At 43.8% G+C, this 25,494-nt stretch overlaps 1 protein-coding gene across 1 annotated transcript; it reads left to right on the top strand.

The window, feature by feature from the left end:
* Positions 1-141: 141 nt before the first annotated feature.
* On the top strand, positions 142-25,145 carry LOC134444276 (transport and Golgi organization protein 6 homolog). Its single transcript, XM_063193632.1, has 12 exons — positions 142-249; positions 1,739-2,065; positions 13,699-14,057; positions 15,092-15,208; positions 17,423-17,609; positions 18,259-18,365; positions 18,720-18,882; positions 19,455-19,522; positions 20,260-20,372; positions 22,421-22,618; positions 23,869-23,995; positions 25,134-25,145. The coding sequence occupies exons 1-12, from the start codon at positions 198-200 to the stop codon at positions 25,143-25,145; spliced, it is 1,830 nt and encodes a 609-aa protein (XP_063049702.1). The 5' UTR covers positions 142-197.
* The last annotated feature ends 349 nt before the right edge of the window (positions 25,146-25,494 follow it).

Raw genomic sequence — 25,494 nt, 5'->3', positions numbered from 1 at the left:
AACCTGAGCGCTTTGAATATGAGCACTTACCACCACAAGGTGACGCCAATGGCTCAGAATCACACTGGAACACCAAAACAAGCGTGCAATGACGCACTTTTTCTGCGACTTGGCCATTCACGCCCATCGCAAACGCTCACCAGACTGAAGTGATGCCGCATGAAAATTTCTCTGTTGTGTTATACAGGGCATGAAAGATGACTAGCTCCATTCTGCACGCACTGAGCATCCTAACTAAACCCGCCGGAGGTCAGTTGCAAAAATATGCCTTTTCTTTTACTCTGACGAGTGGTTAAAACGATTAGAGTACCACGAGTAGTTTACACAAGTGAAGTTCTTGGAAATGTCACTTGGGTCCAAAACAGTGCTACACAGAGGGGTTCCATGAACTCCAGAAACAAGAGTAAATGAACTTGTAGGCTACTCTGCTCCCAAGAGAATGTGTTTATAGTCCACGTGTTTATAAACACTTTGTAACGAGGTTGTGAGGCAACTTCTTTGGATTACAGTGGGTTTAATCCAACTCTTTGAAGAGATTTTGCTATTCAAACCCTTAGCAGCTCTAGGATTTTATGATTTTATCGCTATCAATATCCCTCAGGCAAATTACGATAAACAGGATGCGCAGTCCATATTCTTCAGATGCTCTCTCTCTCTCTCTCTCTCTCTCTCTCTCTCTCTCTCTCTCTCTCTCTCTATCTCTCTCTCTCTCTCTCTCTCTCTCTTTCTGCCTCTGTGTGTGTGTGTGTGTGTTTGTGTTTGTGTGTGTGTGTGTGTGTGTTTGTGTTGTGCTTTCACAGACAGCATAATGATAAGGAATGCTGCTTTAGATAGGAAAACCGTGGCCCTCTGGTTAAGGGAGTTGTTCCAAGTATCAGCTGGCTGTAATTTCAAATAGCTTACTAGAAGTACCCTTAAGCACCTAACCCCACTTTTCTCAGGGACTGTAACAAAGTAAAATTTAAGTCGCTTTGCATAAAAGCATTAACTAAGTGTAACGTCAGTCAGGCAACACTGATCAGGCACTTTTATAGCAACTCAACATTATTAAGCTGCAGGGAAGTGGTTCCAGACAGTTCCTGGAGCAATACGGAGTTAGATACTTTACTTAATGGCACAGATAATATGGGATGGGAACCTTCAACCTTCTGCAACCTTCTGCAACCTTCAAAGACCAACGTCCTAGTAACCACCAGAAATCCACGGCTGCACAGCAAATAAATGCCTCATTGTGCATAGGTGCTGGAAAGAGAGATGCAGTGGTGCATTTGCATCACTAGTTTTGGGTTCCCTAAAGGAGGCTTTCTCAACTTTTACTGCAGTGCAGCAGCAGTGACAGCAGGAATAGAGAATGAGGGGAAAAAAAACGTTGGCCTGATTCTCACCGACGATGCATATGTGTAGCTCCGGAGCCAGCTGGTGGAGCGGAGCTAAACCCACACACGCATCGTCGGTGAGAACCAGGCTTAAAAAAACGTACCACCACTTTAAAACTCGTTCCGGCGGCCTTGTCATTGTTGCCTTGCCTTGTTTTCCAAAGGTTTCTGAAATTATAATAAAGGTCCGCAACACTGTTTGATGCTCCCAAAAATGTAATAGCACGACGTTTCTGAGTCTCAGTCTGCAACTGTTGTGCTATTACATTTTTGGGAGCATCAAACAGTGTTGCGGAATATTTGGTCCATCAGCTGTGCTACTGATGTGTGCGCACTCTCTTGACTTTTTGTTGTTTTTCCAGAGGTTTCTGTCAGCCAGGCGGATGGCTCCCAGCAGCAGGCGTTGCTGGATGCCCTGGAGGCCAACCAGAGGCAGCTCCAGGAGCACCTGCAGGGCCTGCTGCAGGGAGAACCAGAGGTGGCCCAGGCTCTAGAGGCAGTACGGAACCAGCACCAGAACCAGAACCAGAACCAGAACCAGGCCGACTGGGCCAGGGAGCAGACGGACGACGTGACCTGGAGCTTTACCCGCGAGTGCCTGGTGCTGCTGCTAGGGCTGGCGCGCCACCTGGCCAAGCTGAGGGAGGCCTTCGATCATGCCCAGCAGAGCTCGCTGGCATCCACCTCAGGTGAGACTAGGGCTGTAACGATGTTGTATGGAAATGGTACAGTGACGGTACTGTATCCGGATACGAGAAGGCAGCTCACTGGCATCCACCTCAGGTGACACAGACCCTCGAAAAGAGCAAGAAATAGTTTGTGCATAATGCGGTGGTGCTGTACAGCATGGGTGTCAAAAGTAAAAAGCAAAAGTTAAAAAAGAGTTTCTTTCCAACCCAGTAAACTTATCTGAGTAAGCATTAGACTACAATCAGCTGACTGAAAGATCAAGAAATATGATACGATACGATACAATATGATACGATAGTACTTTATTTTCAGTTTGTACTGAAATTCATTTTGCATCCCTGAGCAAGACTTGTTTAAGACAGGACATACACATAACATCACAAGACCTTTTTTTTGTAAACAGTGCAGAATGCGGTGGTGCTGCACGCCGCTAATGCATCCATACTAAAGATGTCAAAAGTAAAAGCACAAGTAAAAAAAAAGAGAACAACAGAGTAAAACTAGACTGCCTGTGCAGTCGCCTTCGACTGCTTAAGGTATATCCCCGAAACGCGACGCTTCCAGTCCCCAATCATTCCTACCACTCCCGTCCACCTTTTCATGAACGTTTATGATAAATACAAAATATAAAATAAATATATTTAATATCTATACATAGATCAATGACGTGCATAGGCTTAAAACCAAATGACTATTGTGAAAATGAAGGAAAAAATGGGGCAAATGGTAACACTGTTTTAATGGTTCACTATTACAGTGGATATACCACATTAGGTACAGTGTAATAACCAGTGTAACAATATTTAATACCACGTCATACCAGTGTGACACCATGTACCAATTTTGTACTTATATCATGTAGGCTATTTGTGTGTAAGTGGTATTACATGGTATTGCATATTTGTACACTGGTATTACACCGTATCAGGTCTTTTCGTCGAATGAATTGGTGAGAGGGGACCATTCGAACAAAACGTTGGACCATTAGTATAAGGCTGGGGATCTTTAGTCGAGGATGGTCCGTCTACCGCAAAAGCCAACGAAAGGTCCTTAAAATTGAACTAAAGATCCTTAGGTTTCAACTAAAGGTCCCTTCAGTCTGCCTATATTAGAAATGTAAATCAGATTTTTTAATGCTCATTTTAACGGGTTTTCTTAGAATCAGCTTTTTTCATGCTCATTTTAACGGTTTTGTCTATTTAAATATGTTCATTTGAACGGTTTTGTCTAGCCTATTTTAAATAGCCTATTTGTTTTTTGTTGATTTAAACATGTAAATCTATAAATAAAATGTACTTAGGCTACTCGTTTTTACTGGTAGGCTATGTTGTTGTTGTTTTTACGATTAAGTCCATGGCTACAGTAAAGAGAGAGAGAGAGAAGTTAAATCGTTAACACTGCATAGGAGCGCTCTCTCTCTCTCTCTCTCTCTCTCTCTCTCTCTCTCTCTGCCCGGCGAGGCAATGTTCTTGGGCGGTAACTTTTTAGATGCGAAGCACCAGCAACAAGAGAATGCTGTCTGCCTTACACACAACAAAGTTCGCGCATGAGCCAGAGCACTATGCATATAACAGTGTTGAAAACATTACAGAACCCATGCACCTGTGTTAAGTCCATGGCTACAGTAAAGAGAGAGAGAGAGAAGTTAAATCGTTACATTAACACTGGACCGCTCTCTCTCTCTCTCTCTCTCTCTCTCTCTCTCTCTCTCCCTGCCCGGCGAGGCAATGTTCTTGGGCTATAGTTTTATTAATTGAATAAGCTGCCTATTTTGTTTCATATCCTGTCTTTTATTGTGGAAATCGTCCATCGATCCAGTCAGGCTGCCTATTTTATATCCTATTATTCCCGTGTGTCCTAGGCCTATTTCTTTTGTTCGAAGTCTAAATATATAACTAATATATAACTGATTTACCCGCGATTCATATAGGCCTAGGCCTAATAACGGCACAAACTGAATGACGATAAATAGTTCGCGCATGAGGCAGAAAAAATAACAGTGTCGGAAAACATTATAGAACCCCTGCACCCGTGTTAAGTCCATGGCTACAGTAAAACAAAAACAAAAACACTAAGAGCGAGAGAGAGAAGTGAAATCGCTATATTAACACTGCATAGGAGCGCGTTCTCTCTCTCTCTCTCTATGTATCTAGTAGGCCTATCTAGTAATCTAGTATGTAAATCAAATGTTTTTTTTTTTTTGCTGTTTTCAGATGTGCTTCATAAATAAAATGTACTTAGGCCTACTCATTTTAACTGGTATGTTGTCGGTTTTTTTACGTTTATGCCGTTACATTTTTTGACAATTATCTAGGTTACTTTCTACTCCTTACATTTCTGGAACAATATTTGAGAAGCTTTTTTTCACTTTTACGCCGTTACTTTACTCCGTTACATTTTTGACAAATATCTGTAGGCCTATGTTACTTTCTACTCCTTACATTTCTGGAACAGTAGGCTATTTGAGTAGGCCCTAGCCCCAGCTGCGGGCAGAGAGGCGGGAATCGCTTTGAATCAGGGCAGCGTGCGTCTACTGAGCACATTTGGTTGTCATGCAGCGAGTTTTCTGACTTTCCGGTAACTTTTTAGATGAACGCTTCTAGCTACCGTCTTCTGTAGGTCTGGAATATACCTACGTGTGGAGTAGGCCTAGAGGTGCGCGGTGGATGTATTATTTCATCCGCAACCGCTTCTTAGAATTTCTAATCCACCTGCTATCCACCCGCCCTAATGTTTTTTCTCCAATTTCCAAAACCGAATCCACCCGCCATCCGCCTATTAGTTTTTAGTATTTAAGATGCCTGGGGCACATAGTCGATCGTCTTTTTCAAGCAGTGCAGGTCATTTACATCTTGCCAGCCTATGTTTTAAAAAAATCTCTAACTTACAGCGATTCCCAAGTTGTCTCCACCCATCGCACAAACGTGCGGATGCTTTAATGCAGCCTACATTTTAGCAGTTTAAATACCTCCAGTCCAAGCAGCACAATCGAAACTATTGGCTATCTAGCTTACAATTTTGGCTGGTATCCAATAAGACGAGTCAAGTGACAGTAGAGTCTTGCAAAGAGTGCAGAGAATTATGTCGCGCGTGTGTGTGTGAGCGAGAGAGGGAGAGAGAGGGAGCGATTCCAAACTTGTCTCCATCCATCGCACAACGTGAAAGCTAACGTGTATGCTTTAATGCAGCCTAAATTGTACCAGTTTTGCCTCCTCTCCAAGCACCTTTTTAAGTGGTGGCAACCATGCATGTTTTCAACAGGGCCACGCAGAGTGGACAGTGGAATGCTGCTTGAAATAAGTCGATAATGAATAAAATATTATGCGCAACGTCTACAAGAAAAGTAATGGCTATTATTACCGTTGCGCGTAAAGATGAGGAAGGGATGGATAGATGGATGGATGCTGTCCTATGGAAGGGGCCGTCAAACAGTCTACATGACATCTTCATTAAAGTCGTTAAATAAGTATCCATAGCCTACTGTGTTTGACGGCCCCATCGTCTTGCAAATATTTACGCGCAACGGTCATAATGGCGTCTCGCACTACACATGCTCGGATGATGCCAGAGGCGAATAGCAAACAGCCAAATTAAGGCATATTCGACATAGACTACCACGACAAGTTACCGTTTGGGTCGCAGTTGGATGTTTATTCAGTAGAATTATGTGCGTAATATCAGCTCCATCCACCAAATGCAGCACAATCCCCGTTACTTTCACGTGAGGTTCAAATGGACATTACTCGACAAAATGCAAGTCTGGGTACCAACAACTGAAGTAGGCTACAACATAGAATATGTACCACATATAGGGGTATTTTCATTTTCAGTCCTTTATGTGCGTTATGCCCAGCTTTTATTGAATACAGCGCAGGTTTTGAAGTTCACCAAACGAGCATCAACTTTGTGCAAGTCATTAAAACTCTTTTTTTACCAGCACTGACGTGTACACTGTTTCATTTATTAACTAATTGCACTTTCTGCCTTCTCGTTTCACATGTGATAAATCCACTTAGTATGCTTTATCCAATTAGCCATGGATGCAGGATCATTCACTGGACTGGACACTATTGTAAGAGGTGAAATTTAGACCACGATTCAGGAACGACAGACAACGGGAGTAAAGGTTATGGTAGTTTTATTTTTACAATTTCATAAAATACAATTAGGAGGGAAAACCACCACAATATCCATGCGACTAGCAGCGTCTGTAAACTGCTATCTTCTTTGAATAAATGAATAAATAATCACAATCTGGAGACACTCGGACGATAGTAGCCTACAAAAGTTAAGTTAAGTTAAGTTACACACTCAGCCACTGCTGCCGGACGTTGGCTCGTCAATTACTTAATCAACTATAACACGCGCAATAGCCTACCCAAATGCAACTTACACACAGTTCCCAAAGCTACCGGCCGCGCGCAATGGATACCTACAGCAGCCCTGCCCCACCCCAGCGTGTAGCGCACAAGTCTACACTATTGTCCGAATGTTGTTATTTCAAGACAGCAAACTGTCACTGTCCGCCGGCCGCTGTCGTGACATATTTTATTAACACTAGTATGTGAGTAACAAGTGAGGAGTTCCTTGATAGTTTCCTTAAGGGTGAAGTAGCCTGGAATACTGTCGCAGATCAGATAGTTCATTTCTAAATGATCCTGTTATGAACCCGAGTTTAGTAGATATCGCGCAGTGAACGAGGCAGCCTGCAAACAGTTTGAAGCGCAATGTGGCTGTAACAAGTTAGAAAGTAGCCAAACTCTGTTGCTTGTTAACCTTTTAAAATTATGCGCGTAATGGTGGGGTGGCGTCCGCGCCAATGTAATATCTTGAGCGTGCTCGGTGCGTAATTCCAAGAGCAGCATGAAAAGGAAGAAAAGGAAGATGATGGGCTGACCGAAACGCTTGTCCCCTGTCTGTCGGTTTCATTTACTTTTTTCGGCTTTGTTTAATACAGTTTTCGATTCTGCATTCAGCTCCAGTGTGCTACTCCTTTCTTTCTTTTTAAATTATGAGCGTTCCACGAACTATCTTTCTTTGCGCACGCTATAAAATGGCAATAAACATGTTACTATAAACCACTGGTTTACTATGTATGCTTTCTAATGTTGGTAAAGGCGGCATAAGCGGGATAATGTATTGTCCACACGTGACTACGGAAAATATATTTCCTTCGAAGCGGAATAACAGCCCTCCTCCTTCGGCATTGGGGGTGTTATTCGCCCCGTAGGAAAATATTTGTAGTCTAGGTGTAGTCTACTTTTTTGAAGTGGGTATACTGTATATTCTCGCATTTTTGAAGTGGGTATACTGTATATATTTATGCCATTCTAAATAATGGATCAATCAATTTTAAGTTGGTATACTGAATCCCCTAAAATTTAGAAGTGGGTATACTCCGTATACCTGCGTTCTACCACTGCGTGTGGACAATACATTATCCCTTACCTTAAAAGCTGTTGTAGGCCTACATTTAAAAAAAAAAAATCGTCAAAATGCCTCCTGCTCGCTTTGAATCAAAGCAGTGCGGTTTAATGTGTCTAGAAGTAGGCTATTGACCCTTGTGCTCGCTTTGAATCAGAGCATCGCGCGTCTGATTAGACTATAGTGCATCTAGAAGTAGGCTATTGACCATTGAGCACATTGTCATGCAGCGAGTTTTCTGACTTTCCGGTAACTTTTTAGATGCGAAGCACCAGCAACAAGAGAAAGCTGTCTCCCGATACTTTGATGTTTCTGATTCTGAATGACAACAAATAGTTCGCGCATGAGCCAGAAAACAATATAGGTCCTAACAGTGTTGAAAACATTACAGAACCCCTGTATATTTTGTAGTGCATGGGACATTGACAAGGAAAGGTAGCTATGATATCCTCGTGAATAGGTCTTCGACTTTTCAAAATGCCTCCTCTCAACATTCAACATGTAAATGGGTTATTCTGTAGTCCAACGCTATCCTGGCAGGAGAATCATTCGTTACAAATACTGCATACACACTCAGCAATTGTGTCTGTTGGTTTTTGTCCTCCAGGTCTTCATAAAATCATCTACCACCGCTGTGATAATTTGACTACACACCGCTGAACAGTTAACAGTTTTTTAGGCTACTGTATTGACAATTGCAGTCATGCCGCTTGTCTTGAACTGTCTCTTCCCGTTCCATATCGTGACAGCCAGATGAGAAGCGCAAAGGTGGGGGCTATCCGCGATCGCGGAGGAAAGGTGTCAATATCCATAGCCTAACCCTTGAACTGTGGAGCAATTACATATTGTTTAGGTTCTTGAATACTTGGAATTAGCATGGAATTAATTTTCCATTAATAAGGAAACGTGTAAGATTTATCCTCAATCCTCCCCGATAATGTTTTTTGTCATAGGCCTAATGTTAATGCCCTCCCCAACACATATCCCCAGTACAATATTGCGACACACGCTTGGCACAATGATAGGCCTACTAAATGAGTTCAATGTTCTTGCAACACTTTTCCCAAGAAAAGTCAGTTTTCATTTCGAGATTCCAGAGCAAATCAGCTGGTACTGCGCTGCTCGCTTGCTGGTCAATAAACGTTGAACTGAACCGTGTTGTGTGCGTGTGTGGCTATGTGTGTACCATCGTATGTCCATGATCGTCCGTGCTCTTATCATGCAAATGACATGTCATGCAGGCAAGGGCGTCCGTTTGATTTCAAAAGTGCTGGCCCGGACAATTACCATAAACCCGAGTAAGGTTTGAAAAGTGCTGGGTACAAGATAAGGCTACTTCCGATTTGAGGTTTCATGATAAATAGCCTAATACGCATTGGCGTATTGACGCATAATGTGGCCATGTTAAAAATTAAAAGCCATCTGCGCTGTCTTGTTTATTTCTGATATCCTGCGCTGAAGTCATCTTTATCATAGGCTACATATTATGAATGCAACGGTAACTGAGTGGTTAACCCATCATAACTACATGTAGCCTTGCATAATGGTGCACGTCAATTTGTTGTCATAACTTCGCTCTGTCCCTTTTGATTTCCTCAAGCAATTCATCCCTTTTGTCATTGTCCCTGTTTTACTGTTAGTCTTATGTACCTAGGGCGTATCGATCACCATTATTTGCCTGAAACCTGCAAACTAAACACTGCATGCGCGCAGCCACACAGAGCATTCTCTGTGTCAAAGGAACCCTTTCTCCGCGCCTGTGCGGCATTCTCCTTATCGCTCCTAGAATGGCAATACATGTTGGCAGACTTTATTTTGCATAATTCACGATTATCTGGATATATTTGGCTAGGTTACTCAGCAAAGAACATCATTAACGTTAGTGAGGTAACTTTTGGTGTGCTGATACAAACACCAACGGTGAATCACGACGCAGGCCCTACTTCCCCAACCATAGCCTACTGAAAAGGTCCATAGCCATTGTGTTCAACGCCCTTTGATAGGCTCTGCCTGTATCAGGGTCGATAGGCTAATGATGGTGGTCAGGGCGCACATCAGTGTTTGGGTTGTCTATGCTTTTTTTCTGGAATACTGTGCCGATTAGATAGAAATGATCATGTTATGAACCCGAGTTTAGTAGATATCGTGCGGTGAACGAGGCAGCCTGCAAACAGTTTGAAGCGCAATGTGGCTGTAACAAGTTAGAAAGTAGCCAAACCATGTTGCTTGTTAACCTGTTTAAATTATGAGCGTTCCACGAACTATCTTTCTTTGCGCACGCTATAAACTATGGTTAACTATGTATGCTTTATAATGTTGGTAAGGGCGGGATAAGCGGGATAATGTATTGTCCACACGTGACTACGGAAAATACATTTCCCTTCAGAGATAACAGCACTCCGCCTTCGGCGTCGGGGGTGTTATTCGCCCCGTAGGGAAACATTTTCTTATTCATGTGTGGACAATACATTATCCCTTAGGCCTACCTTTAAATTGATGTCGTACATTTTAAAACATTTCGTTGATATTGTAGTGGTGCAAACGACTGTAGTTATGAGATGGGCGCCAGCCAGGCAGCAAGACTGCCTACCTTTCCAAAAATGAATAAAAATCAGTGACCAACACACTAGAAATAATTCATATCAACACAACGAATATCTTTTCTTACGTTTAGTAGTGCACTTTTGCAAAACCCTCTCAATTTGGAACAGCTCACATCAATGTCTGGCTTTAGCGATTCTTGCGAATGGTGATCTTCTCGGTGCACACTTCATGGTTCCCTCTCTCTTGCTCTCTCGGCTTGTTGCTTCCTGACAGTCTCACCCGCCATTTGAAATTAACTCCATTTTATAGGCTGCGCGTGTAGTTCACAGGGGGTAACGCTGTTATCTCACTCCGGAGGAGGCAGAGGCAGTCCGTTACAATATAGTATATATAAAATAGGCTATAAAATAGGCCTAATGATAAAAAAAGCAGCCTGAACTAAAATTAATAATTAATTTAAAAAAATAGAGACGCACGCACTTTCTACATGGTTCGATTTTTGTTTTCATTGCATTGTGGTGGTAGGCACACAAGTTTGATAAAATATAAAAAAAAATAATAGGCTAATAAAATAGGCAGACTAAACTAAACATCTGCCCAGTTACACGAAAGGTCTGCATGGATTGAACGTAACGTCCTTAGGTCTTCGACGAAAAATCCTCAGGTACTGCACGAAACGCCCCATGCCTTCTACGAATGGTCCAACGTTTTGTTCGAATGGTCCCCTCTCACCAATTCATTCGACGAATCGTCTCGAATTCGTATTACACTAGTATTACATGGTATTACATATTGTTACACTGGTTATTACACTGTACCTGGTATTGCCTATTTTTACACTGGTATTACACTAGTATTACATGGTATTAAATATTGTTACACTGGTTATTACACTGTAGGCCTACCTGATATGGTAGATTCACTGAAATGGTGAACCATTAAATTAAGGAGTTACCGGGCAAATCAATCCACCCAGTCAGAAGTTATGGGCCAAATAAAGATTCCACCATTTTGAAAGTGTTGACCTCCAAACTCGAATCAGTTCATGAACCTACCCTGCAGCATTCACACACCAAATCTGGGACAAATCCATCCACCCGGTCAGAAGTAATGGGCCAAACAAAAATTCGGCCATCTTGAAATTGTTGACCTCCAAACTCGAATCAGTTCATGAACCTACCCTAGAACATTCACACACCAAATCTGGGACAAATCCATCCACCCGGTCAGAAGTTATGGACCAAACAAAAATTTGGCCATCTTGAATTCGGCCATTTTGAAAGTGTTAACCTCCAAACTGTAATCAGTTCATGAACCCACCCTAGAGCATTCACACACCAAATCTGGGACAAATCCATCCAGCCGTTCAGAAGTAATGGGCCAAACAAAAATTCGGCCATCTTGAATTCGGCCATCTTGAAATTGTTGACCTCCAAACCCGAATCAGTTCATGAACCTACCCTAGAACATTCACACACCAAATCTGGGACAAATCCATCCACCCGGTCAGAAGTTATGGACCAAACAAAAATTCGGCCATCTTGAATTCGGCCATCTTGAAAGTGTTAACCTCCAAACTCTAATCAGTTCATGAACCCACCCTAGAGCATTCACACACCAAATCTGGGACAAATCCATCCACCCGGTCAGAAGTAATGGGCCAAACAAAATTTCGGCCATCTTGAATTCGGCCATCTTGAAATTGTTGACCTCCAAATTCGAATCAGTTCATGAACCTGCCCTAGAGCATTCACACACCAAATCTGGGACAAATCCAAACATCCGTTCAAAAGTTATCGCGTTAACACGAAAGACCTTACGCGGCGGCGGCGGACGCGGACGCGGCGGCGGCGGTGCACGCAAAACCATTACATCCCCGACGCTCCGCGTTTCGGGGATATAACTAGACTGCCTGTGCAGTCGCCTTCGACTGCTTAAGGTATATCCCCGAAACGCAACGCTTCCAGTCCCCCATCATTCCTACCACTCCCGCCCACCTTTTCATAAACGTATATGATAAATACAAAATATTAAAGAAATATATTTAATATCTATACATAGATCAATGACGTGCATAGGCTTAAAACCAAATGACTATTGTGAAAATGAAGCAAAAAATGGGGCAAATGGTAACACTGTTTTAATGGTTCACTATTACAGTGAATATACCACATTAGGTACAGTGTAATAACCATTGTAACAATATTTAATACCATGTAATACCAGTGTAACACCATGTACCAATTTTGTACTACATCATGTATTTTTGTGTAAGTGGTATTACATGGTATTGCATATTGTTACACTGGTATTACACTAGTATTACATGGTATTAAATATTGTACACTGGTTATTACACTGTACCTGGTATTGCATATTGTTACACTGGTATTACACTAGTATTACATGGTATTACATATTGTCACTGAAATGGTGAACTGTTAAAATAAGGTAGTACCGGGCAAATCAATCCACCCAGTCAGAAGTTATGGGCCAAATAAAAATTCCGCCATTTTGAAACTGTTGACCTCCAAACTCAAATCAGTTCATGAACCTACCCTAGAGCATTAACACACCAAATCTGGGACAAATCCATCCAACTGGTCAGAAGTTATGAGCCAAACAAAAATTCGGCCATCTTCAATTCAGCCATCTTGAAAGTGTTAAAAATTGAATAACTTCATGAACCTGCCCTAGAGCATTAACACACCAAATCTGGGAGAAATCCATCCACCCAGTCAGAAGTTATGGGCCAAACAAAAATTCGGCCATCTTGAATTCAGCCATCTTGAAAGTGTTGACCTCCAAACTCGAATCAGTTCATGAACCTGCCCTAGAGCATTCACCCAAAAAATCTGGGACAAATCCAAACATCCGTTCAAAAGTTATCGCGTTAACACGAAAGACCTTACGCGGCGGCGGATGCGGCGGCGGCGCACGCAAAACCATTACATCCCCGACGCTCCGCGTTTCGGGGATATAATTATCTGAGTATCCAGTAGACCTGTGTACTTGTCTTCCAATCAGCTGACACGGCGCTGTTTGGATCCAGTCCGGTCCAGTCCAGTCCGGTCTCTTGTTAGGTTTTTAGTGTTTTTCAATATTAACACAGTTTATCTACTTCACTTGGTACAATTGAGTGAATGGTCTAACAGCTATGTAATATCATGTGCTAGTGTTGTACCATGATTTTACCTTTACCTGTACTTTTGACCAGAGTAGAAGTAGAAGTAGTCTTCCAGATGTAAGTACAACTCTATTGGTATGGTATTGACATGATATTGTCTCTCCATCTCCCACTCGCTCCCTGTCTCCATGCACACTATTATGTCTTTTGTCTGTAATAAAACCTTTAGACCCTGTACATTATAATGTACATACCGGTATATACATACATTATAACATACATTACAAAAAGTCCACAACTCGAGGACAATTTCAAATTGAATTAGAAACACATAATTTTAAAAAAGAAATCGGAAATCTGCCCTGATGTTGACGATTTAAAAATATGTTTCACCCTATTTTATTTATTTATTTATTTATTTAATGATTTTGTTCAGCACCCAGACTGCTTGATGTAGATGTCCGTTTGTTGTGTTTTTTCTTTATATTCCTGAAGCAGACCCTCTCCAGCATCAGCGCCAACGCCGCCCCAACCCAGACGCCGCGCCTCCCCTGCCCCCCGATGTGCTGAGCGTGTCCCAGCAGAGGGCGCTGTGCGCTGGGCTGCAGTTCGCCGTCACCCTGGGCCTGTGCCCGTACCTGGTGCCGGGGGTGGGCGTGCCGTTGGCGCGGCGCTCTGCTCTGGGGGCAGCGGTGGAAGGGGCGGTGAGGGGAGACGTGTCCCCGTCTCCCGAGCGGCGTCTCCTGGTGACGGCCTGCGCTCTGCTGGAGCTGGGCGCCGTGCCGTCCCTGGCCACCGAGCTCTTCACCCGACACCTGGGGGACGTCATGGCCGCCCTCTGCCAGCTGGGACACCGCCCCCAGAGACCTGAGGGGGGCGCTGTGCTCTCTGAGAAGGTACACTAGTGGGTTCAAGTTTTACCCATTTTAGCCTGGAGGGACATATATGTTGCATTCAGGATCTTGAGATTTGAGCTGTTTATTAAAAACGTGGGTATGTTAGAGCTGAATGAACACATTCTTAAAGGGACACTGTGTGAGATTTTCAGTAGTTTATTTCAAGAATTCATGCTACCGATTCAATAATGTTACCTTTTTCATGAATACTTACCACCACCATCAAATTCTAAGTATTCATTATGACTGGAAAAATTGCACTTTTCATACGTGAAAAGGGGGATCTTTTCCATGGTCCGCCATTTTGAATTTCCAGAAATAGCCATTTTTAGCTGCAAAAATGACTGTACGTGGGCTATACTAGAAAATATTAGTTTATTACTTCTTAAACTTTCATGAAAAGATCAAATTTGGCAATAGGCAACCCAAATTCAATGAGCAGCATAGTTTCAGTACCTTTTTTGACCATTTCTTGCACAGTGTACCACAGTGTACACATTTTAAGACATCATCAAACATGTCTGATGAAGGGCATGCTGCCCTAAATGTCACTATATTAAAACAAGAGAAACAGGAGCTTGTTTTTCATTTTTCAAGGAACAAAAGTGACTCAATAGCTTGTTGTCCACCTGTGTCCATGCCATTTAATCTAGTGTGTGTGTGTGTGTGTGTGTGTGTGTGTGTGTGTGTGTGTGTGTGTGTGTGTGTGTGTGTGTGTGTGTGTGTGTGTGTGTGTGTGTGTGTGTGTGTGTGTGTTCTGTGATTGTTTTGGTGCCCACAAAGACCTGAGTGGGGTGCTGTGGTATGTGCAAAGGGCGTTAGTAATAGTTGCGCACACCTTTGGGGTTCAATGCCTAGAGCATTGTTTAGAGGTGTCTTGAGTGTGTATCCGCTGCATTGTTTCATTAACAGTTATGTGTACCATTTCTTGTTCTCTGTGAAACATTTGGTCTTGTCAAGTATTGTATACGGCTGAAATGAGCACTCAATGTTTGACTGCTACAGTGTACACTGTCTTTTTTTTACAGGCTCAGTGTCTTAGTGCTGACGAACGCAGGAAGTGCAGGGAAGCTTTGCAAAGCCTAATGGGTAAAGTCTATCAGCCAATCGTCATCAAGGAGCTCTTGATTCTTCAAGGCGGCCCAAAACAGGTATGACTTAATGCAAACAGACACAGACACAGTCACGCACACACACACACACACACACACCAACGTGGGAGAAAAGTCCTTTTTTTAAAGATGATGTGGGTTCACACCATTGGGGTCGGTAATGTGAATATCATGTTACAGTGGGGTAATAGAACACACAGGTCGGTGAATTCACTCACTTTATGGTCTACTTCACACACACACACACACACACACACACACACACACACACACACACACACACACACACACACACACACACACACACACACACACACACACACACACACACTACAGCTGAATGCCACCAAAACAAAGGAGATGGTGGTCGACTTCAGAAGGACCTCCCCGCCACTGGTGCCTGTCTCTATTGAGGGAGAGACAGTGGAGACAGTTGACACCTACAAGTACCTAGGTGTACACCTGGACAACAAACTGGACTGGGCTGCTAATTCAGATGCTCTGTACAAGAAAGGACAGAGCAGGCTTTACTTCCTAAGGAAGCTCAGATCCTTCAACGTCTGCAACAGGCTCCTGCTGATGTTTTACCAGTCTGTCATGGCAAGTGTCCTTACCTATGCTATCGCCTGTTGGGGAGGTAGTATTAGGAAGAGGGACGCGGGGCGCCTTGACAGGCTGGTGAGGAAAGCTAGGTCTGTGGTGGGCATGGAATTGGAGGACCTCACTACAACAGCCGAAAACAGGACACTGAGCAGACTGGACTCCATACTGGAAAATGACAGACACCCCCTGCACCCGCTTCTGGCCAACCAGAGGAGCGTGTTCAGCTACAGACTCCGGGCCTTACCCTGCCGTACAGAGAGACTACGGAAGTCATTTGTTCCTAGGGCCATCCAGCTCTTCAACACCACACAGAAAGACACGATGAAAGAGATTGTCATTGGTGACTGGACAGCCTAAACCACCCCCACCCCCTCCCGATTTTTTTTTATCTACTGAACAGCTACACTTCACCCAACACCCCCCCCCCACCCCCCCACCCCCACCCCCATGGAGCAATCGCCTGCACTACCTTGGACACTTTAAGGGACTGCTCAACACAGGACAATAAACTCACTACACCCCACCTCAGCTACCTCACCTATCCCCTGGGATAGCATCTGTGAACTATTTAATTCTGCAATTTATTCTTACTGGACTATCTCAACCACTGAAAAAGCTACTGTGAACTGCCGTATTTTTATTTTTTATTACTTTTATTTTTTAACTGAGGGACTTCTACAATGCACAATCATTAGAACTATTTTGGCTCTTTTATGGGTACTGAACACTTTTATCTTGACTTTTTGTGTATATGTATGCAACATGATGCCCTACAAGAACCTTGTGTGTGTGTGTGTGTGTGTGTGTGTGTGTGTGTGTGTGTGTGTGTGTGTGTGTGACAATGTGTGTGTGTGTGTGTGTGTGTGTGTGTGGGGAGGGGGGGTTAGAGAGAGAGAGAGAGAGAGGATATGTGTGTGTGTGTGAGAGAGGGGGAGAGGGAAGGAGGGAGGGAGGGAGGGAGAGAGAGTGTGTGAGGCGATATACTTTTACTGTAATGTGCATTTATGTGTGTAAGTTCTTTGTGTACGTTTGGATTTGTGTATTTATGTAAGCTGACAGACACCTTAATTTCCTTCGGGATCAATAAAAGTACTCTACTCTACTCTACTCTACACACACACACACACACACACACACACACACACACACACACACACACACACACACACACACACACACACACACACACACACACACACACACACACACACACACAGAGAGAGAGTTCTGTTAGCCTTTTCACAGAGCTATGGTGTCGCCAGTATTGCTGGGCCGAGTTAGCTCTTGAATAATGACCTAGGATTTGAAAATAGGCAGCACATGTACAGTATACAATGTAGACGCTACATGTGTTAATTTTAGCATCTTCAACATTGCCACAAACACATTGTGGTTTCTCACTCTATTCTGCTCTATTCTATTCTATTTTATTCTATTCTATTCTATTCTATTCTATTCTATTCTATTCTATTCTATACTGAGAATCAGTATTGGCGCTGTACAGCAGCCTCCAGAGCTGGTATGGGAATGTGGGGATGTGCATGTGTATTTTGAAAGCGCTTTGAGTCAACTTCATAGTTGTGATACTGCGCTATATAAATACAGTACATGTTGTATTGTATTATACTGATGCTGTTTGCCCCTCCACAGAGCCGTGGGGGCCCCAGTGCCGGCCCTGGTCCAGGCCCAGGTGGGAGTGCAGGTGGTGGGGGGAGAGCTGCTCTGCCACAGGCCCCTGCCTGGCTGCGCCGGTTGTGTGGGCAGCTGCTGTCTGAGAGGCTGATGCAGCCCAGCGGGGTGCAGTATGTGGTGCGCGCCATCCTGCAGGGGGGCAGCGGTGAGCAAGCTTGCTGTTGGAGACTGTTTATTTAACGCCAAGACTGCTCTACAAAGGCAAAGTGAAGTAGCTACAGTATTTTGTCAAAATTGAATTTAGTCTGAAAATTGTCTTCATTACTCCTCCTTTATCTTAATATGTTATTCCTTTATTACACTTCCTGTATCTCATTAATGGCAAAACCCTTTGCTTTGAAGACATTTTTCTCAGTTTCAATGCTGGTGTAGTTACTGCACTTTGCCTTTGTAGGGCAGAATAACACTGCATTGTGACCAACTTTACAGTGCACGGAGGCAAATACACCAAACTTATGATCATGTATAAATAGTTGGAAACGCAGTGTATTTGACAAGCTTTAGAAGGCATTGACTTGTGACACATGCTGATATTTTGAGTGCGGTTCTGATTATGTTTAAATTATTACGAAAACTTTTCAGTTTTGATTTCATAGAAATTCTCCTCAAGTTTTTTTTTCTCTTGAATATGCTCCCACTGCACTTTATTCATAGAAATTGTCATCTTTTATTTTAGCTTATTTTATTTTTTGTTAAATATTGGCTTCTTCTAGAATTGTATCTCTTCAAACTAAGACAAAAGTGAACCACTCTGGCATTTTTCATTTACGTGCTATTCCTGTCCTGACCTGTAGGGGGAGATGCAGACTGGAGGAAGTGTGACGCTGTAGCCCGTATCCTATCGACGTGTCCCCAGCAGTCCCTCTCACCTGAGGCTTACTACAGCCAGGTCTGCCCACAGGTAAAGCACACTATAATATGCCCATGGGTAGAGTTAGTACTGTTAACTTCAGTAGTTATTTTAAATGTATGTACTGTACCAGCAGCAGTTTAGTAAAGGAGAAAATGTTGCTTTGCTTCTGAACAATCAAGAGCAACTTCTGTGCTCTAGTTAAGACAATTGCTGCACTGAGTGACTCTTCAATACTCTTCAAGTTGTGCTCTGTACCGTGCTAAGGTACATGTGATGAATCGCCCTTTCACTTTAATATGTTTAATGTATGTGAAATAATCTGTATAATATGTATGCTGTTAGACACCGTCATTTCCTTCAGGATTTTTTTTCTGTACCCTTCTCTACTCCACACTTAATCAGGTGATAGAGTTGCTTCACTTCAAGGACAAGTTGACTGCTCAGCAGTTCCAGCGTGTGGCCACTAGAGCGGCGCTCACCATAGTGGAGGAACATGCTGAGTTTGCACATCAATTCCTGTTGGAGCCTCTTCTCAAACCCCTCCTCTGCTGTGCAAGTGTTGCAGGTATGTGTGTGACGTTACGTGCATCTTTTCAATAGATGTGGTCACATCAACTATGAGGTCAAATATGATGTTAATTTAAAAAGGAGTAGTTTATTTGCTAAACAGGCGGATACGCAGAGAGAAGCCCGGTTGCAAACACCGTTTCCCCTTCCCTTACAGACCTGTTGGACAGCAGACAATGGCTGTATCTCAAAGTCAAGGATCCTGGGATTCCTGGCCTTGCTAGGATGTGAAAAAGCCCAGTGGTTGCCAATACTCCACGAAGTTCACTTAAGAGTATCCCATCACTGTGCGTTTCACGCCCAAGCAAGGCCAGGATCCTTGACTTTGAGATGCAGACACTATATTCAGTCGGCCTGGCATGACTCTTTTAATCGCCTCATGAACGTGATTCATTAACCTCTGAAATGTGTGTTGTGTGTTGTTTCCACTGTCTTCTTAGTATTTTGATGTGAATGCCCTTGTCTCTCTGGCTGTTTCAGGCAAGGGAGAGGACAATGTGTGTTGTGTGTTGTTTACACTGTCCTCTTAGTATTTTGATGTGAATGCCCTTGTCTCTCTGGCTGTTTCAGGTGAGGGGGAGGACAGAGGTCCAGTGGAGGAGTGGGAGCTGAGTCGCTGTGTGGATGATGTCTACAAAGTGAGTGGAAGAGAGAACGTCGTTTTTTTAAATAATGTTCCCGCAGCTGTGTAAATGGCTCCTTGCATCACCTTACAACAGGATGGAAGACATTGCTTTCACATTTTCTACCCTGAATGGAATATAACTGCATGAAATGCAGAGGGTGTAGGAATGTGGCCAGAGTAGGCATTGCAACTATTCTGCCCACTCCCAAATGTGACCCGTTGATGAATTATTACTAAGTAATAAACTAACATTTAGAGGTATGACCAAACTACGGTATGTGTTGCAGCAAAATTTGTTCATACGAGAAATTCTTAAAGGCGAAAGCAGAGATGATCCATCTAATGTATGAAAAATGTAATTTTCCCAGTCAAAATGAATGCTTAGAAATTGATGGTGGTGGAAATTGAAAAAGATAACATTTACTGTAAGCTAACAGTTAACATTGAGTCCTATGAGACCAGTTAGCCGCGAACTGGTCTCATAGGACTCAATGTTAACTGCTAGCATGGAGGTAAAATTTGCACTGCCATACCCAGAGAACGGTTGAAAGTGCAGGAGAACGGTAAAACCCTATTATTTAACTCAAGGGGAGGTGTAAAATAAGCTTATTTCCAAAAATGGGACAGTATCACTTTAAGAATCTTGCATTGTTAAGGAACACATTCTTTTTATAGAATGTTCAAAAACCCACACTCTGAAAGGTTAAGAAATATCAGCATGTTATAGTCTAGTCCCTGTCTCCATTTCAGGTGTGTGTGGTGGGGAACAGGCCTAGTGAGCCGCTGCTGAGTTCTCTGGCTGGAGTATTCCCTGTCATCTTTGACCTGTACTGCTTCACCAAGAAGAATGTCTCCCACCTGCGGTAAGAATCAGTCAGTCACACACGCACGCACACACACACACACACACACACACACACACACACACACACACACACACACACACACACACACACACACACACACACACACACACACACACACACACACACTGTACGAGTTCTGCCACTTCGCCAGCGGTGAGATTGCTGTATATTTCAACTATAATAACAACTTTAATTTGTTACACTGTACCTTTAAATCATACATTTTGTGTGTGCGTGTGTGTGCGTGTGTTAAAAACAGTATTGCTGACCAGCATCCCTGGGCTTAAGGTCACCCCAAATATCCTTGAATATCTCCTGACCCTAAATCATAGACTTACGTCACAGAGACAAATTTCTCCTATACTGTATATCTGTCGGGCTATCATTGCACATCCACCAATATTACCATAACATTGCCGATATCAGTGGCATGAGGACTTGCTATCTTTGCAGACGTGTATGTTTATGTGCAGTACATGTATGCTAGGGCTGGGTAAAATAATCGATTCAATCGATAATCGATCAATTTCATTTAAAATTCACATAATCGATTCACAGGGGACAAAAACGATTTTTTGACATCTTTGACATTTTTATATAAAAATAGGCAACAGCATCTTTAGGGGGAAATCCTGGCATCAAGAAGGGAACGGATTGAATCGATTCGGAATGAATCGAATCGAATCGAGTTAAATCGTGATTAATCGATTCAAAGCCATAAGAATCGAAATCGAATCGATGCAGGAACATGGCTGCAATACCCAGAGTAACTTCGGAAAGAGAGGGAAATGAATACCCAGAACCTCATGAATACCTAAAGATCACCACGATCACTCACCACTCCTGTTGATGATGTGGGTTGTGAAATGCTAAAAAAAAAAACAGTGCATTATATGGTCGTGATCAAGTTATTCCATCCATATGAATCATGCTATCATGGAGCCCATTCTCAGGGAAAATCAACTACATGCTTCGTGGTGCCGCTACGATATAGCCTCATTTTTCGTAGTTGGGCAACGCGCGCTGTCATCGAGAGTGGGTGAGAGAGAGCGAGCAAGTGAGTGAGAGAGAGAGACCACCCGAGCAGCGTGCGTGCATTCTGGGAGGGGAGTGCTGTCATTGTGTCAGCTTAATGCCATGTCTCCCTTCCTCCAACATTATCCCTAACCTTAACCCTAAACCTAACCCTAACCTTAACCCTAACCTTAACCCTAACCCTAAACTTAACTGTAAATCACTTGTTTGAAATGTTTGATTACCGTCGTTTCCAGTTAGCCTTCAGTCGCGCTTGATTGTTGACGTCCGTCCGCATTATTCTTCCCCCCAGAACCAATCTACCCCAATTGTCAGTTCCCCCTTTCGTCGCCCAACCATGAGAAACGAGGCTATTCGTAAAGGCTTAAAGTTAGGTTTTTTTTCTGTTTTTCTCGTAAAGACTTCACGAATGGCCCGAGTTACTGTTGTATCATGATAGATAGATAGATAGATAGATAGATAGATAGATAGATAGATAGATAGATAGATTGTGCGTGTGTGTGTGTGTGTGTGTGTGTTTGCGTTTCCGTGTACATGTACGTTTGGAGGTAGGCCAACTCAAACAGACACAAGTGTGTCTATTTACATCTAATAGATAAAATCTGACCTCTGTCCCACCTGTTAGGCAAAAGCTACCCGTACTTCTACTTTCCCGTAAATGATAGTTGAATACACTGATACTTGAGAGTGTGGCTAAAGCAGGCGTTCATTTTAAAAATAAAAAATGGTTTAAGTCCAAAATATTTAAGTATATTATCATAGACAAAGGTCCCCTGTCCCCTGATGACCCCAGTCCCAGCTGATAGGTGTACACTCATGGTAGTTGAATACATGAACACTGATAGTTGAATACAGTCGTGTTACGGAAAAAAACAATATTTCATTCTGACCAGCGTCCCTTAACCTGATTTACATCATCTGGGCTGTGTTCGGATACGTCACGCGGGGGCGTTCCCATGAGAGGGCATGTCCCACCTGCTCTCATTTTCACTCCTTTGATGACTCCACAGCGCCCCCTGTCAGGAGATCCTGCTATGGCACCTCTCCCAGGCAGAGACTGGCCAGGCTCTCTGCCTCCTCAGGCAGGTCTGTGGTCTGGAGGAGGCACCAGGAGGAGGAGAAGGAGGAGGAGGAGTGGCGGCAGCAGGGTGGCAGTTCTCCCCAGGCAGCGAGGGTGGGGTCATCCTCACACCTAAAGAGTCAATCAGGTGGGCTGCCCATTGTACTGGTTGCAAGACCGTCTCTGTCTCCCTGTTTTGTGGATGTTTTTGTTCTTGTTACCTTATGTAAGAGTGTGGATGGCAGAATATTGCTATTAACTCTAAATAGCATTTTGTGGATGTTCTGACCTTCGTGGGTGAATCTGGTCTATCACTGTTTCCTCAGCATGCCAACATGCTGGTATGGTACTCAAAACAGAGTCCTTGTGCACAACCAGTGTCCAGGTGCTGGTGATTAGCAGTCATAGTAAGTAAAAGGGAGATAAATCATCCCACACCTGTGTACTTGTACAGGTATGGTAGTTCACAACAAATACCATATAGTAGAATGCAATGTCATACATGCAGTACTGTAAAACTGCTTGTCAAACGGCAACGTAGTATTGACTCATACTGAACAATAGAGGTAGCAATTCACATTTAGACACAATATGCTGACATTTTATTTCAGAGTCACAAGTGAACAGCAACATTACATTCCACACACACATAATGCCATTACGCCAGCCATTACATACTTGGCCGGCTAGTCTGATATCGATTCAGCCAAGGTATTAGTCATGACCTAATGCTCTTTAGTGTGTCATGATTCTCTGTTCTGTCTATTTATTATCTACAGTTATTACTAAAGTGAATTCATTGTAGCGTTATTGATTTCTTTCGGCTGCTTTGACAACAATAGGAGTCCCAAAGGTCTTTATGGAGCGTAGAGGCTGGGCCTTTGTGGTGCAATTGTGGCCGGGCAGGGCTATGGATCATCTCTCCTCCTGTCCTGTTGTCTCCCTCCCTCTTACTTCCCTCTCATCGCTCCTTATCTCATTCCCTTCCCTCTCATCCCTCCCTCTCTCTTTCCCTTCCTTTTCATCCCTCTTTCTCTCTTGCCCTTTTTTCACCCACTCTGTTCTCTCTATCTTTCTCTTTAATTCTCTTGTTCACTCACGCATTCTCTCCCCATGTCCCACCAATTCCACTCTGTCTGCCTTTTCCATCTCTCTCTCTCTCCCTCTTTCTCCCTTTCCTTCTCTCTCTCTCTCTCCCTCTTTCTCCCTTTCCTTCTCTCTCTCTTTCTCCCTTTCCCTCTCTCTCTCTCTCTCTCTCTCTCTCTCTCTCTCTCTCTCTCTCTCTCTCTCTCTCTCTCTCTCTCTCTCGATCTCTCTCTCTCTCTCTCTCTCTCTCTCTCTCTCTCTCTCTCTCTCTCTCTCCCCCTCTCTCCCTCTATCCCTCTCTCTCTCCTGTAGTGATGAGGATGAGGAGCTGTATGAGCGTGTGTGTGGTGAGCAGTGGCGTGTGGAGTGCGTTGCTCAGCTACTGGGGGAGATGAAGGACAGTGATCTGCCAGCCACACTCTTCTTGCAGCTTCTACAGGTACACAGAACACACACAAGACAACACGCACTGTAAAGACCCCTACAAACACAAGACAACACGCACTGTAAAGACCCCTACAAACACAAGACAACACACACTGTAAAGACCCCTACAAACACAGAACAAACACAAGATGACACGCACTGTAAGGACCCATACAAACCCAAGACAACACACACTGTAAAGACCCCTACAAACACAAGACGACACGCACTGTAAGGACCCCTACAAACACAAGACAACACGCACTGTAAAGACCCCTACAAACACAGAACAACTACAAGACAAAACACACTGTAAAGACCCCTACGAACACAGAACAAACACAAGACAACACGCACTGTAAAGACCCCTACAAACACAGAACAACTACAAGACAAAACACACTGTAAAGACCCCTACGAACACAGAACAAACACAAGAGAACACACACACTGTAAAGACCCCTACAAACACAAGACAACAAGCACTGTAAAGACCCCTACAATCACAGAACAAATACAAGACAAAACACACTGTAAAGACCCCTACAAACACAGAACAAATACAAGAGAACACACACACTGTAAAGACCCCCTACAGACACAAGACAACACACACTGTAAAGACCCCTACAGGTACAGACAGGGCCGCTGACAGCTTTGGTTGGGCCCGGGACAAAATCATCTGAAAGGGCCCCCTCACCCAATACATGCAATGTACTGAGGACCAATTCTGCCCCCCCTCTCTCCAAGGGCCTGGGGCAACTTACCCCTTTGTCCCCCCTTGTCAGCTTCCCTGGGTACACAGAACAAGCACAAGAGAACACACACTGTAGGATAACGGAGGTTATGGATATAACCATGGTTCTATGAGTTCCGGATGACCGCCAGGCGGTGCTTTAGCACTGAATGATTCATCGCATGCTCATGCAGGTCGAGAGTTAATAACAAAATTGTCACTTGTGACCCGGGTGACGCGCATGCGCATTCCGTCCTACTCCGGAACTTAAGGCATGCGTGCCCCGGAAGTCCTCGCTTGGCAATCTTCTCGTCAGTATTCCGAGTGACAGCCAAGGCCTGGCGGTCATCCGGAACTCATAGAACCATGGTTATATACATAACCTCCGTTTTATTTCGTTCCTACTGACCGCCAGGCGGTGCTTTAGCACTGGATGACTAGTACCAACATGGTCACGAGGTAGACCAACGCACCCAGTCTGAAGGCTTATGTAGAGCCCCGCAGCGTCGCCGCGGCCAGGGAGTTGCGAGTTGCCACGTTGATCCTGTAGAACCGGGCAAAGTACATGCTGACGTCCAAGATGCAGCAGCGCAGACATCGGGTAGCGGGACTCCCCTCAGGGCCGCCCATGACGTAGCCACACTCTGTGTGGAATGACCTGGCCGCTGGACGTGTACGCATATGCAATGGCATCTACGATCCACTTCGACAACCTTTGCTTGGATAATGCCTGATCCCGCCTACTCCCTGAGTGGCAGACAAACAGGCAATCGGAC

This window comes from Engraulis encrasicolus, unplaced genomic scaffold, assembly GCF_034702125.1.
Source record: "Engraulis encrasicolus isolate BLACKSEA-1 unplaced genomic scaffold, IST_EnEncr_1.0 scaffold_498_np1212, whole genome shotgun sequence".
Classification (NCBI taxonomy): Eukaryota; Metazoa; Chordata; class Actinopteri; order Clupeiformes; family Engraulidae; genus Engraulis; species Engraulis encrasicolus.
Note: the sequence above shows the minus strand (reverse complement) of the source record. Positions and strands in the feature narration are given on the sequence as shown.

Excerpts from the sequence above, each read along its gene's own strand:
- LOC134444276 (XM_063193632.1), top strand. The coding sequence starts at position 198 with ATGACTAGCTCCATTCTGCACGCACTGAGCATCCTAACTAAACCCGCC. Across the intron at positions 250-1,738 it reads CCTAACTAAACCCGCCGGAG|AGGTTTCTGTCAGCCAGGCG; the intron begins GTCAGTTGCAAA and ends TTGTTTTTCCAG. Across the intron at positions 14,058-15,091 it reads GCGCTGTGCTCTCTGAGAAG|TGTCTTAGTGCTGACGAACG; the intron begins GTACACTAGTGG and ends TTACAGGCTCAG.